Here is a 14,611-nt window from a genome sequence, read left to right as displayed (position 1 = left end):
ATCTTGCTGATTTGGTGAAGAACAAATTCGTAACTTCATCAGCAAGGTCTGGGACTCAGATATCGAATGTTCAGCATGTTCGGATTATTTCAAAAGTTTGAATTGGTTAGACACCGATTGGTTCTTAGGTAAAGAATAATTCTACTAATTCTAAAAGGAAGATTGTAGAAGTTATTTCTCTTCTAGAACAAAAGCAGACATCAGGCATCATGGGAGACACTGGATTAATTGAGCTTGAACAACAGCTTAAAAAAGCATATTTGGACGAGAAATTTTATTGAAAAGGCAAATCTAGAATTAAATGACTGAAAGAAGGAGACCAAAATACAAAACTTCTTCCAAAAAAAATTTAAATCTAGAATTAGAAGAATAAAATATGGCATCTGCAGAAGGATAAGGAGGATATGGCAATAACCAATGCTGATATTGTTAAGGTGGCTGAGGACTACTTTAAAAATATTTTCACATCTTCTAAGAAGGCGAATCCTGGCCTTTTTTCACAAACTTTGAACCTAAGATTACAGCTAACATGAACCGTAGGCTCAGAAGACATGTTTCTATGGAGGAAGTAAAAAGAGGTATTTTTAGTATTTACCCTCAGAGTGCACCAGGAGAGGATAGTATAACGGCTAAATTCTTCCAATTCTACTAGGATATAGTGGGATAAGACGTGTTCCGAATTGTGAGGAGTTTTTTTGCTGGAGGTAGAATTTTAAAAAGTTTTAACCACACCAATATCTGTCTAGTGCCAAAAATTCTAAATGTGAGTGATATCACTTAGATAAGTCCCATCAGTTTATCCTCTGTTGTCTACAAAATTATTTCAAAGGTACTGGTCCACAGACTCTAATGGTGTATGAACAAGGTAATTAACCCTATTCAAAGTGCATTCTTGAATAAACTTATTTCTGATAACATTCTTATAGCACACAAATGTATGCACTATCTTAAACAAAAAATTGAGGCTTGAAATATGAAATGACACTCAAGTTTGATATGAGTAAAATTTACGACAGAGTAGAATGACATTTTCTATAGTTTATTATGGATAAGTTGGGTTTTGAATTGAAATTCATTTACTGAATTTGTAAATTGTTGACAACCATTTTTTATTCTATTGTTGTGGATAGTTAACTCTATGATTTTTTTAAACCAAATAGAGGTTGATCCTCTATCCTCTTTTATTTTTTTATTATGTGCACAAAGACTTTCCTTCTTGCTACACAAAATAGAGTAAAATAGTCTCATTTAGAAATTTCAGATAAATAAAAGATACCTTACTATAAATAACTTGTTATTCACTGATGATTCCATTTTATTCGCCAAAACTTCAAAAAATAATTATGCCTCTATTCTAAAATTATTGGAATCTTATAAAAATTTCAGTGGATTAAGAGTTAATTTTAATAAATTGGCTATATTCTTCAGTAATAACACTCTAGAGCTTATTAGAACCTCCTTAACAATCCAATTGAATATTTTTCACATAGGTGCACAGGATAAATATTTGGGCCTACTTTTCCTTATTAACCGTTCTAAGAAAGTCACCTTCAATTCAATCAAATATAAGTTTCTCAAAAGGACATAAAGATAGAAAATGTTTTTGTTATCTAATGGAGGAAGACATGTATTATTCTGAACAGGTGGTGAAGCCATACCAATATACACCTTATCATATTTTAAACTTTTGGACAGCTTGCTAAATGAAATTCATAGTATTCTAACCCAGTTCTGGTGGGAGAAGAAATATTCTAAAAGACGAATGGTGTGGATTAGTTGGGATAAGATTACTAGGCCTAAGAAAGAAGGCAGACTTAATTTCAAAGATCTCATGACTCAAAACCTGGCTCTTTTGGATAAACAGTGATGGAAAATTGTGACTCAACTTAACTCTATTCTTTCTAGAATACTTAATGGTAAATACTTCATATTTAATTCTATTCTTATAATAGAAGTAGGAACCTTTTCTTCTTGGGATTGGCAAAGTATTCTTGAAGGAAGGCGAGTTGTAGAGAAATACATTAGTTGGAAAGTTCTAGTGATATCTGAATCTTCGGTAAACCATGAATCCCTCCTCCTTACCCCTTCACTGTTCCACCATCTGCGGCACTATTATCAGATAGTTATCATCTGTTATGGGTGAAAGACCTATTTTTGTCAAATAAACAGTGGAACTAAGTATTAATCTCAAATCCTTTTCCTCCAGAAATTGCTTAGCGAATTCTCTACATAACCTCAGGAGAAGGTTAAGACACAATTCAATGGGTAATGAATAGAGTAAAAACATATGATGTTACATTAAGGTACATGATTGCCTACCAATTTTATCATACCTCCATTAAATTTTGTCCAAATTTCATGCAACAGATGTCAGTTGGAGCCATTTATGAAAGTTGAAAATCGCTCACAAGATTTTGTTCTTTGCGTAAAAAATCTTCCATAGTAAGTTTTCTGTTTAATTTCTCATCCACCCGCAGTTCCTATCATTCTGACAACTTTTCCAATCTGCAAGTCAAATCCAGAATCACTCAAGCACTATCTGTTTTTCTGTGAAGACGCTAATCTAGTGTGAAAGAAGAGTTATTTAGCTTATCTCATTCCAAACGATAGATCATAAATGTTCTTTGTTGTTCAATTGGTGAAGAGATTCGGTGTTACAAACTAAACTTAAAAAAATAAGCCTTCAAAGAGCTCGATTGGTTTTGATTATAACTTGGAATATTTGAAAAAGGAGGTGTCAATTTGAATATGTCCAGAAACCTCCAAAAAAATACTAGCAACATCACTTAAGTTGAATGAGAAACACTATTTATTTTACTTTAAACATAGTGTTCTAAAGTTTCTTCTATATCTACTTTTTCATATTATTTTTTTCTTACAATTTCAATGCATATTTATAAATTCTCATTTTTTATTTTTTTTGTCCTAATTTTTAGACATTATATATATATTTTTTATTTTATAAAATATCACTATTATCTTTTGAATTTTTTTTGTTTTAGTTTAAAATTAAACTTATATTATTAGAACGAGAGAGATACACAATGGAAGTTGAAAGTTGAAACTATGCACCAGTGTTGTTCTTAGAAAACGCTTCACTCGCACTAGGGTTTTCAGTTCATGCTCTGATTCTTCTCAATCTCACCCTCCACTCTCATCACTCCCATCACCATCTCATTCATTCAATCCTTTCTCATTTTTCACAATCTCATCTCATCCCGTTCCATCGCCTTCTTCCATCTTCACTCTATCTGCCAATAGGTAAGAGGAAAAAAAAAAACGGTGCTTTCAGCTTTCTCTTTCTCGTTTATTTTACACAACATATGCATTTCATTTTTCACCTAACTGTTTATTATGATTATGATTGTAATTACATTACTAAGTATATATGATAATGTGGATTATTGCAGAGGCAGTTGAGGATTGAGAGAAGAAGGAGAATGGGGGAAGGGAGAGATGGGGATTGGGATTGTAGCAGCTGCAACAACAGAAACTACGCATTCAGATCATTCTGTAACCGTTGCAAGCAGCCACGGATCCTTGTCGATACCAAAACCCCTTCTGATTCCAAGTGGCTACCTCGAATTGGCGATTGGATCTGCACTGGTTAGACCCCCTATCCTCTCTTGTCAATTTTATCTCTGTTTGCTTTAGTAATTGTTTTTGAATGTGGAGAGATTTTACAAATTGATTGGATACTGAACAGAACTGAGATAGTGGGTTGAGTAATGTTTTTTGAATCTAACAATTGAGGGGCACCGTCGCCACATACTCTCATCGACTGTTGGATTGGATGTATGGAGCCCATGATCCATCCAATGGTGGATGGGAGTCTGTGGTCATACTGTCATGTTAACATTTCTCATATGATATTCATGCTTTGCGGTTTGTGCCTATATGTTTGTATATTTGAATTCAATGTTGTTAGTGGGGATATGATGCATAAATGAAATGAAAATAAGCAAAATTAGTCACTAAACATCACTTATTCAGTTCACTAATGACCAACTAGCTCTTTGAATTTGGCTCATATATTATGCGGAGACACTTGCAAACTTGAATTTGAGTGTTGTTCTGGAAACTGGAAATTGAATGGAGATGAAAATCCAAATCCAGGGTATTGACTACAACATAGGCTAGCTTTATTATGTAATTAGTTTTAAAACCTGATTTCTCTCAAGGATAGTGATTTTAGAACCTTATGTAGTCAACACCACAAATTGAGTTGTGCATTTCCTTTGTTATTTTAGAGTTTCCCGGTAGTTGACAAAATCATGAACAGCTTAGCATTGCATTTGATTTTTTATTTTTGGCTTATGATTTTGTATTGAACTTTAAGATGAAGAACATGCTGTCAACTAGGTTGAGATATTTGTGCTTTTGTATGTGTATTTTTGTGTGAAATGGACGGGTTGGTGTGCGTGGGACGTGTTGGTGTGCGTATGCTTGGCTTCCTTTCCCTCTGGATGCTTTGTGGGGATGGGTTTTATACTATGGATCAATAGGCTGCACTAACAACAATTATGCATCAAGAGAGAGGTGCAAGAAGTGCGGACAACCAAAGGAGATAGCAGCTATGCCAGCAATTGCAATGACCGGGGCATCTTTCCCTGCTTATCCAAATTACTTCTCCAGGGCTCCTGGGGGACCAGATCAAAAGTTGAATATTGGATTGATTGGCAATGGTGCCGGTGCTCCACCTCAGTCACTCCACTTAGGTTCCAATTGGTCGATGTTAGGATCAGATAAGTATGGTGTCCAACCACTTCCCCTATGGCTGCTTGGTGCAAATTATAGCTCTGGACTTCCCATTGAAAATTCCAACAGTCAAAACCTATCTGTACCAAAGGGGTGGCGGAATGGGGATTGGATCTGTAATTGTGGCTTCCATAATTACTCTTCACGCTCGCAGGTAGAGTCTTGAATTCTACTTATAAATTATAAATGATGTAGAGTTACACAAGCACTGAAGTATTCATTTTTTAAGTTTGATATCTTTCTATGTTGAATCTTTTTGCAGTGTAAAAAATGCGACGCTTTTCCACCTGGTATGCCTTTCTTTCTTTTTAAAGTTAGTGTATATATTATAGGTGCAAGATACATAAGGTGTTCCTTCTGGGAACATTACAGTACTACAGAGAAATATTTTTGGTAAAAATGAATTTCCTGTGGTGATTGATGTTAACATCATGCTGTTTACACTTATTTGGTTCAAAGCACTTGGGACAAAACGGTTAGCTTCTGAAGAATTGGTTGATGACTGGGACAAGAAGAGATTGAACGTGGGACCTGTAAGGACTTTTTTGGGGATTTAATTGAATTTCTAATTCTTCTGTGATTTTAGATCTCGTTTGTCATCATAGCTAATGCTCTTTCTCTTTGAATTTCTTATTCCCTTTTACACTTATTGTGCAGACTAATGACCAAGTAGTAGGGACAAGTGGAGATCCAAAACCTGGAGTGCTCCCGTCATTTCCTAGCATAAACTCAAGCATAGCTTCAACGTTGCCAATACCGACTCTATTTCCACCTCAAGTTTCTACACCTGCACTCCTTGGAAAAGGGTAATTTCCTCTGATTCTCACATAAGCTCAATATAATATTGAAGACATTTTTTTGTGTGTTTGTCAACTCTTAAATGATGATATTATACACTCCTACTCCTAGCATTATTACTTTATTACTTTTATCTGTTTGAATTATCAGAGCAAAGCAATGGCGTAGTGGAGATTGGATGTGCACAAATTGCAACAACCATAATTATGCTTCCAGATTACAGTGTAACAGGTGAATTACTCTGCTATTATTTTTCCATTTGAAGAGGTAGGAACTTGAATACACTCCCATTAAAGATAAGATCATGTAGCCACCGTCTAACACGTTCTTATTTCCCATTAACACACTTCTCTGAATTATCAATTCTCATCATTTACAGGTGTAAAACTCAGAGAGTTTCACCCGCGCAACCCAGCAATGCATTGTAATATTGATTTCATTTCTTAATTATTGTTGCTTGCATTAATTATAAGGAATTTTGTCTTGATTTTCTAGTGTGTATTTTTGTGAGCAAAAGGATGATATTCCATAATACCGTTTATATTTGCACAAGAGATGAATGGTTGGTGGCATTGTATCTTTCAAGTTTTTATTAAAAGAATTGGATTAGTTTTGACTTTTGATTATTATTCCATTTGCCTATCCCTCATATATCTGTTCTTTGTTTCTCTTAAATTCGGTTATTATATTAATATGTTTGGGTTCACTAGTATGTGACTTGCTGGAGTTCATTTTGCCCTCGGCCTTAATATATACGACTGGGAAAATATTTACAGCAACTGATATACATGAATCTTTCATTCGGATATTGTCTTTGATATAGATATGCAATGATAGTAGGAATCATTTGGTCGTAGAGATAAAGACATGAACATATACACAAGTTACAATTTGTGTCCTAAAGATAGAAAATCTGTGTCGCTGTCTCCTTGTTGTCGCCTTATCTCTGCAATTTTGTCTAGAATCCAAACGCAGTCAAATCCTTGAACCCTGCAGAGCAGAGAGCAGTTAGAGGTGGGTACACAGGCCGAGAGTCCAACCTGAGTTAAATATTTACAGACCAGAACAGTTCAATTTGCAAAATAAATGGGTTGTTTAAACCTTTTCGGTCCACGGGTTCACGGATCAACTTGAGGGATATAAATGGATAGGATAGGGTAGAATTTAGACTATGTATTATATTTGCAGGCTAAAATTCAAACATATCTTATCCAAGTTGAGAATTTTTGAATTCTAATTTTACCCATGCCCTAAAGTTGCACACTTGCACCTTATTCGACCCTAGTTGTAACAAATCAAAATTTTTCAATTGAACACAATATTTAATTATTTTATATTTTATAAACATACTAATAAAATAGAAAATACAAAATTAAATTTATATTAAAATTAAAAGTAACAATCATGATAAATTTCATATTAAAATTACAAAAAAGAGAAAATGTGGGTTCAATCTTCATCTATTTCATTATACACGTATAATAATTTTTAATTGTATACCATAATATATTAGAGATACAGGTAAATTGGGTAGAATTAGGACTAAACTCACACCAAATTCTACTCGTAGTTCAATCGGCTTCGCTCTCAACTGACCTGTTGCGAGTCGAGTTGCCAACCCTATCTGAATGAGTTAGGTTGAATTCGATACTATATATATATATATATATATATATATATATATATATATATATATATATATATATATATATATATATATATATATTCAATTTGTATTTCTTATTTTGATTTCTCATCTATTATAGGTTGGGGTAAATTATTTAAATAACAACAATGCTAGGGAACCAACTCTATATAAATCAAGAATCAGCCAACTGGTAAACCAGAGGCACCGGTGATTTTAACCGGATGTTGCTACTAATAGGCACACGGATATCTCTTTTTCTTGTAAATTGGATGGTTTTCGATATGATTTCTATGTTTCATGTGTTACGCATTAATAAAACATAATTAATTATATGGAACCAACTAATGAATGATCAAAGTATTGTTCCGTGATTCTCTCCTATCACTAGCGTATTTTCCCTCATGTTTTGAACGTGGTCAACAATAATTTAAAAAACAAATTAAATTATAAATTAATAAAACTAATTATAATTAATTATGTTGTTCCATTCTTGGCTGATTATTAGTTGGTTCCATATACTTTTCCTTTAAATAAACTAACTGAGAATAAAAACTATCAAATTGTCCTAAATAAAAAATAATAACATTTTTGTCCTCCCACTTTTTACATAAATCGTTGCCTATACTCTAATTTTTTTAGAAAAAATGTAAAATCTTGAGGAATACAACGATTCATGGTTATATATTTTGCATTGAGTAAATCATCCTGGTGAACATAATTCGTGGGACAAAGTTAGGTTTTAAACCAAAATTAGTAAAACATGTGAGGATTCCCATGATTTATGAAGTTATAGAGCGAAACCCAGGAAATGCCCATGATTTATGTATAATTACAATATTTTTTTTATTCTTAAAATTTTTTACTTATTATAAAATATTTGTAGAATAGTTAGTACATAAACTTGTGAAAAGAAAAAAAAAGAATATGGTATATATACAATAAAATATAAATTATACATTTTTGTCTCTAATATATCGAAATTCTCTATTATTTAACTTAGTTAAACTTTATTTTTAATTTTGAAATAAATTTTAATTTTATCATTTAATAATATCAATTTTTTACAATAAATAATTATTTAATATTTTTTAATTACATCTAAGTAAATTACTCTTAATCACATTATTCTCATTCTAAATAAATTTATTTCTTAATTTTATTCTTAATTACATTACTTTCATTCTAAGTACATTTATTTTTTATTAAGAGCAAAATTAAAAATTAAATTGAATAATTATCTATAGTAAAAAAATTAAAATTATTGAAGGAAAAAAATTAAAAGTGTTGAAGGAAAAAAATTAAAATTTATTTAAAAGTTATAAATAAAATTTAATTAAATTAAATATTAAAGAAGTTTAGTATATTAGAGACAATAAGGTATAATTTATACTTTATTGTATATGTGTTATATTCTTTTTTACATGTGACTTTTCATAATTCAAAAGTAAGAATCATCCAAGTTTTTTATGTGAGTTAAATTCGAATTATAAATATCTGTATGGACACACATAATAAATGAACTTTCACTGTCCTGAAATTAAAAAAAGTAGTTATTTGAAATTATAAAGGATAAATATCATCTATGTCCTTTCATGAATCATTCAATTTCTCTATCTGAGTCAAATTTATAATGGACTATGAATCAAATTTGAATGTATGGACACACATGATAAATGAACTTTGTCTGTCCTGAAATTAAAAAAATAGCTATTTGAAATTATAAACGATAAATATCACCTCTTGCCTCTCATGAATCATTCAACTTCCCTATCTGAGTCAAATTTGTAATGGACTGTGAGTCAAATTTGAATTATAAATATCTGTATGGACACACATAATAGATGAACCTTGACTGTCCTAAAATTGTGACTGCTAGTTAACCTTTTCAACAAACAATATTTAAGGAGAGATTTCTCATTCTTCTTCTTCTTTCATGTGAACACTCAAATACTTTTTACATCTATTTATATCACCTCTGACTTCTCATGAATCATTCAAGTTTCCTATGTGAGTCAAATTTATATCAGACTGTATGTGAGTCAAATTTAAATTATAAATATCTATATAGACACACATGATAAATGAACTTTGACGGTCCTGAAATTATGATTGTTGGTTAACTTTTTTAATAGTATTTGAGAAGAAATCTCTCATTCTTACTCTTCTTTCATGTGAACAGTCAAATGCTTTATACATCTATATATATCACCTCTGGCCTCTCATAAATCATTTAAGTTTTCTATGTGAGTTAAATTTGTAACATAGTGTGAGTCAAATTTGAATTATAAATATCTGTATGGACACACATGATAAATGAACTTTGACGGTCCTGAAATTGTGACTATTGATTAACCTTTTTAATAGAATTTGAAGAGAGATCTCTCATTTTTACTCTTCTTTTATGTGAACACTCAAGTGCTTTATACATCTATATATATCATTTCTGACTTCTCATGAATCATTCAAGTTTTCTATCCGAGTCAAATTTGTAATGGACTGTGAGTCAAATTTGAATTATAAATATCTGTATGGACACACATAATAAATGAACTTTGACTGTCCTGAAATTAAAAAAATAATTATTTGAAATTATAAAGGATAAATATCACCTCTGGCCTTTCATGAACCATTCAAGTTCTCTATCTGAGTCAAATTTGTAATGGACTGTGAATCAAATTTGAATGTATGGACACACATGATAAATGAACTTTGACTGTCCTGAAATTGTGACTACTGATTAACCTTTTTAATAGAATTTGAAGAGAGATCTCTCATTCTTACTCTTCTTTTATGTGAACACTCAAGTGCTTTATACATCTATATATATCACTTCTGACTTCTCATGAATCATTCAAGTTTTCTATGTGAGTCAAATTTTTAATGGACTGTGAATTAAATTTAAATTATAAATATCTGTATGGACACACATGATAAATGAACCTTGACTGTCCTAAAATTGTGACTGCTGTTAATCTTTTCAATAGTATTTGAGGAGAAATCTCTCATTTTTATTCTTCTTTCATGTAAACACTCGAGTGCATTAAACATCTATATATATCATCTTTAACCTCTCATAAATCATTCAATTTCTCTACCTGTGTTGTTGATAAGTTCCCTGTAAGCATTTTTTTGTCTGCAACATCTCCGAAAATTGGAAAATGAAACAATCAATTGAATCCTTTGTGAATGAGTTGATGTTAAATGTGAAATAGAAGAAAAATATGTGTGAGATTATTCTTCTTTCTTATTGAGAATATTGCAATTAGGAATCAAGATAACTCAACTATACATTTAAATGCAAATGACTTAATTAATGTTCATGAGTAGTTAATTACTCATTGTGATATATCATACCCTTTTGATGCCTTAATTAATTTTCATGAGTAGTTATCTGGCCTTTGCTTCTGTTAAAATTGTTTCTGTTTAAAACCATTTCAATCAAAAGATTTATACTTGATTAACTTCTTGTTTACTTGTTCCTTTTTCAGCCAATACCATGGGTTTGAGCTCAGATTCGAAACAAGTTCCAAAACCTGCGCGTTCAGGAGAATATGCTTCTACGCCAATCTCTGAAAATACTTGTGCTGAGTGTAAACTTCTGAATTTTTCATATAATATTGCCTTTCAACAATTTAGTTTTATTCTTGCATTTATATTTATCACATGATATAGGCGTGGTGGGTGCTGAAGAAGATTCCCAAGCGAAGCAACTTCCCCCAAAGGAGATGAATCTTCCTCGCCGTTACTCAAAGCGCCTTGCTGGAATTCAGCCTGATCCAGTGGCGGAACTTGTAACAAGAAGCCGAGCACGGCGAGGTGCAGCCAAGTCTCAAAATGCAGCAAACATGTCACAGTCAACTAAGTTTTCTACTCCTGAATCGAGCAGCCAGCCGCGTATTGAGATCAGGTTACCTTTTCCAGTCCAATGCTTTGTAAACCATCAATTGGCGCACTCGACACCACAGATAGCAGCAGGGATGCCGCAAACCTTTCAAACACTACAGACAAAAGAAAATACTACAGAAGACGCCACGGCACCAGGCAGGGCGGCGAAGGCGGGACAGCACCAGGCAGAGGAGCACGCAGCGGAGACAGGCTAAGGAAGCAACAAAGAAAGGCGAGGAGAGAGTGATAATGACTGGTTTTGAGACCTTTTGTTCATCATTTTCGGAGCAACTTTGATGATGAGAGAAGAACAACAAACACAGATTATATTACTAAGTTATAAGAATTTGGAGTTAGAAAAAGAGACAAAATATTTATTTTTGTTTGTTATTTTAATTTTATTAAAAATTAATAATTATGTTATTTGTAATTTTAATTTGAACTTAATTTTTAATTTTATATTTATTAATTTATATTGAATATAGAAGGATTGAATTTTATATTTATTTAAAAAAATTTAATTTTTTTATGGATAGAGTATGTGTAGAGTAAAATTTAAAACTTTATACTTAGGATTGAGTTTTAAAAAAATTTTCACTTCACAAATAAAATTGAGATAGAGTGTAAACTACATGGTATCTTATTCTATTTTGACTATTGTGAGCTTTATATGTAAAATTATTTTTTTTATTAAAATATATCTTTTATAAAGTAAAAACAAGTCTTTTTAAAAAAGTTGATAATCGTATTTTTTTAAAATTTATATTTTAGTGTTTTTTATTTTTATTTTAAAAAATTGTCAAATACATTAAAATTTTAAAAAAGATAATTTTTCTGTTAAAAAATATCTTTGACTAAAAATTTGGAGAGATCTCTCATTCTTACTCTTCTTTCATATGAACATTCAAGTGCTTTATACATTTATATATATCACTTTTGATCTGACCTCTCATGAATCATTCAAGTTCCTTATGTGAGTCAAATTTGTAATGGAATGTATGTTAATCGGACACTCTACTATACAGATCGAGTGATATAGAGAGAGAAAATAAATTTTTTTTTATAGTTATTTTTTATTATTTTATTGTTATTCAAAGTGTGAGTCCTACCTTTTTCAATTTATCTTTCATTCCATAAAAAGAAAGATCTATAAACTTACATCTTTACCATATAATTCACCCAATCAAATTTGAATTATAAATATCTGTATAGACACATATAATAAATAAACCTTGATTGTACTGAAATTGTGATGGTTGGTTAACCTTTTCAATAATATTTGAGGAGAGATTTCTCATTCTTATTCTTCTTTCATGTGAACACTCAAGTACTTTATACATCTATAAATATCACTTTTGGTCTCTCATGAATCATTCAAGTTTTCTATGTGAGTTAAATTTGTAATGGACTGTGAGTCAAATTTGAATTATAAATATCTGTATGGACACACATGATAAGTGAACATTGACTGTCCTGAAATTGTGACTGCTGATTAACCTTTTTAATAGTATTGAAGAGAAATATCTCATTCTTACTCTTCTTTCATATGAATACTCAAATGCTTTATACATCTATATATATCACCTCTAGCCTTTCATAAATCATTCAAGTTTTTTATGTGAGTCAAATTTATAATGAACTATGGGTTAAATTTGAATTATAAATATCTGATGGACACACATGATAAATGAACTTTTATTATTTTAAAATTGTAACTGCTGGTTACTCTTTTCAACAGTATTATTTGAGGAGAGATCTCTTATGCTTATTCTTTTTTCATATATGAACGCTTCAGAACTTTATACATTTATATATATTACCTCTATGTTGACAAGTTCCCTTGTAAGCATTTTGTCTGCAACATCTCCGAAAATTGGAAAATGATACAATCAATTGAACCCTTTGTGAATAAGTCGATGTTAAATGTGAAGTAGAACAAAAATATGTCGGTTAAATTATTCTTCTTTCTTATTGAAAATATTACAATTAGGAATCAAGATAACTCAACTATACATTTAAATGCAAATGACTAAATCACTCATTGTGATATATCATACTCTTTTGATGCCTTAAATTAATGTTCATGAGTTATCTCGCCTTTGCTTCTGTTAAAATTGTTTATGTTTAAAATAAAAAGATTTATACTTGATTAACTTCTTGTTTACTGTACTTGTTCCTTTTTCAGCCAATACCATGGGTTTGAGCTCAGATTCGGAACAAGTTCCAAAGCCTTCACCGTTACTCAAAGCGCCTTGCTGGAATTCAGCTTGATCCAGTGGCGGAACTTGTAACAAGAAGCCGAGCACGCCGAGGTGCAGCCAAGTCTAAAAATGCAGCAAACATGTCACAGTCAACTAAGTTCTCTACTCCTGAATCGAGCAGCCAGCCGAGAATTGAGTGGTCTAAACATTAAAATTAAAATTTTGATATTCAGAGGATTGTTGCATTACGAATTTAGTTAGTCTATATACATTTTAGTTTTTACTATAAAAATATACATTTAAAGTGGGATAATAGATTAGTTTTTTAAATTGTAGATTCAGTTTATTTATTTATCTGTTTAAATAAATATTAAGAATTTAAATTTTATTTATTAATTAATAATAAATTTTTAAATAAAATTCTGATAAATTAATTATTGTGTTGGAAAAAAAATTCCGTAAAAAAAACTTGTTAATAATGCGAATTGAAAATTTACGGATTTAAATGGTGTAAATTATGGTTTAAACAGATTGTTCTACAAATCGTGTTCCTTATACTAGGCTCTATTTGCAAACAATACGTTGATAATTAAATGAGATTCCCCTAACCAAAAAAAAAAAAAATGAGATTCCAGTGAAAATTGCATGAAAATGCTCTAGTATTGTCCCATGACACTTGTCAATGGTCATTCTCATAATCATGCAATTCACATATGGTCTATGGAGTCATCTCCGTCGATAGAAGTAGTTCCATAGGCAGCAGGATGCCATCAATGGACCCTCATGTCATGTCATCACCACTATTTCTCAAAAATATACTAAATACATGATTTTTTATAATTTAAAAATAAAAAAAATAATTTTTATTATTTTTCAAATGAATTTTTACTTATATTTGTAATGAATTGTGATTAAATTTACATTATAAATATTTGTATGGACATACATAATAAATAAATTTTGACTATTCTAAAATTATAATTTTTGGTTAACCTTTTTAACAATATTTGAGAATAGATATTTCATTTTTATTTTTTTTATGTGAACACTCAAGTACTTTATACATCTATATATATTATTTCTGGTCTCTTATAAATTATTCAAGTTTCTCATGTGAGTCAAATTTGTAATATATTATAAGTCAAATTTGAATTATAAATACCTATATGGATACATATTGTTGAGTTAAGAAATTAACTAAATTAATTAGTGATGACAAACATTATTTTTAGCAAAATAAATAATTAGTGTTGATAAATCAATTAATAAGTATATGTTGCTAATTATTTATTTTTATGTTGCAGGCCTTAATTAAGTTGCA

General features: G+C 30.7%; 2 protein-coding genes across 3 annotated transcripts; both read left to right on the top strand.

The window, feature by feature from the left end:
* The first annotated feature begins 2,995 nt into the window (after positions 1-2,995).
* LOC112791449 (ranBP2-type zinc finger protein At1g67325) lies at positions 2,996-6,185 on the top strand. Of its 2 annotated transcripts, none has more exons than XM_025834294.3 (8): positions 2,996-3,261; positions 3,411-3,606; positions 4,506-4,912; positions 5,021-5,048; positions 5,218-5,291; positions 5,416-5,564; positions 5,707-5,787; positions 5,936-6,185. In XM_025834294.3, exons 2-8 carry the CDS (start codon positions 3,441-3,443, stop codon positions 5,982-5,984), a joined length of 954 nt encoding a protein of 317 aa, XP_025690079.1. In that variant the 5' UTR covers positions 2,996-3,261; positions 3,411-3,440; the 3' UTR covers positions 5,985-6,185. The 2 variants fall into 2 exon arrangements, with proteins under 2 accessions (XP_025690079.1, XP_025690089.1); XM_025834304.3 differs by having other exon boundaries at positions 3,035-3,261; positions 4,534-4,912.
* A 4,502-nt stretch (positions 6,186-10,687) lies between these two features.
* LOC114924386 (uncharacterized) lies at positions 10,688-11,453 on the top strand. The gene is made up of 2 exons (XM_029288795.2): positions 10,688-10,794; positions 10,877-11,453. Exons 1-2 carry the CDS (start codon positions 10,701-10,703, stop codon positions 11,302-11,304), a joined length of 522 nt encoding a protein of 173 aa, XP_029144628.1. The 5' UTR covers positions 10,688-10,700; the 3' UTR covers positions 11,305-11,453.
* Positions 11,454-14,611: the final 3,158 nt, after the last annotated feature.

Source organism: Arachis hypogaea, chromosome 1 (assembly GCF_003086295.3).
Source record: "Arachis hypogaea cultivar Tifrunner chromosome 1, arahy.Tifrunner.gnm2.J5K5, whole genome shotgun sequence".
Lineage (NCBI taxonomy): Eukaryota > Viridiplantae > Streptophyta > Magnoliopsida > Fabales > Fabaceae > Arachis > Arachis hypogaea.
This window is presented reverse-complemented; position numbering and strand designations above follow the sequence as displayed.

Excerpts from the sequence above, each read along its gene's own strand:
- LOC114924386 (XM_029288795.2), top strand. The coding sequence starts at position 10,701 with ATGGGTTTGAGCTCAGATTCGAAACAAGTTCCAAAACCTGCGCGTTCA. Across the intron at positions 10,795-10,876 it reads TGAAAATACTTGTGCTGAGT|GCGTGGTGGGTGCTGAAGAA; the intron begins GTAAACTTCTGA and ends CACATGATATAG.
- LOC112791449 (XM_025834294.3), top strand. The coding sequence starts at position 3,441 with ATGGGGGAAGGGAGAGATGGGGATTGGGATTGTAGCAGCTGCAACAAC. Across the intron at positions 5,049-5,217 it reads ATGCGACGCTTTTCCACCTG|CACTTGGGACAAAACGGTTA; the intron begins GTATGCCTTTCT and ends TTTGGTTCAAAG. Across the intron at positions 5,788-5,935 it reads TCCAGATTACAGTGTAACAG|GTGTAAAACTCAGAGAGTTT; the intron begins GTGAATTACTCT and ends CATCATTTACAG.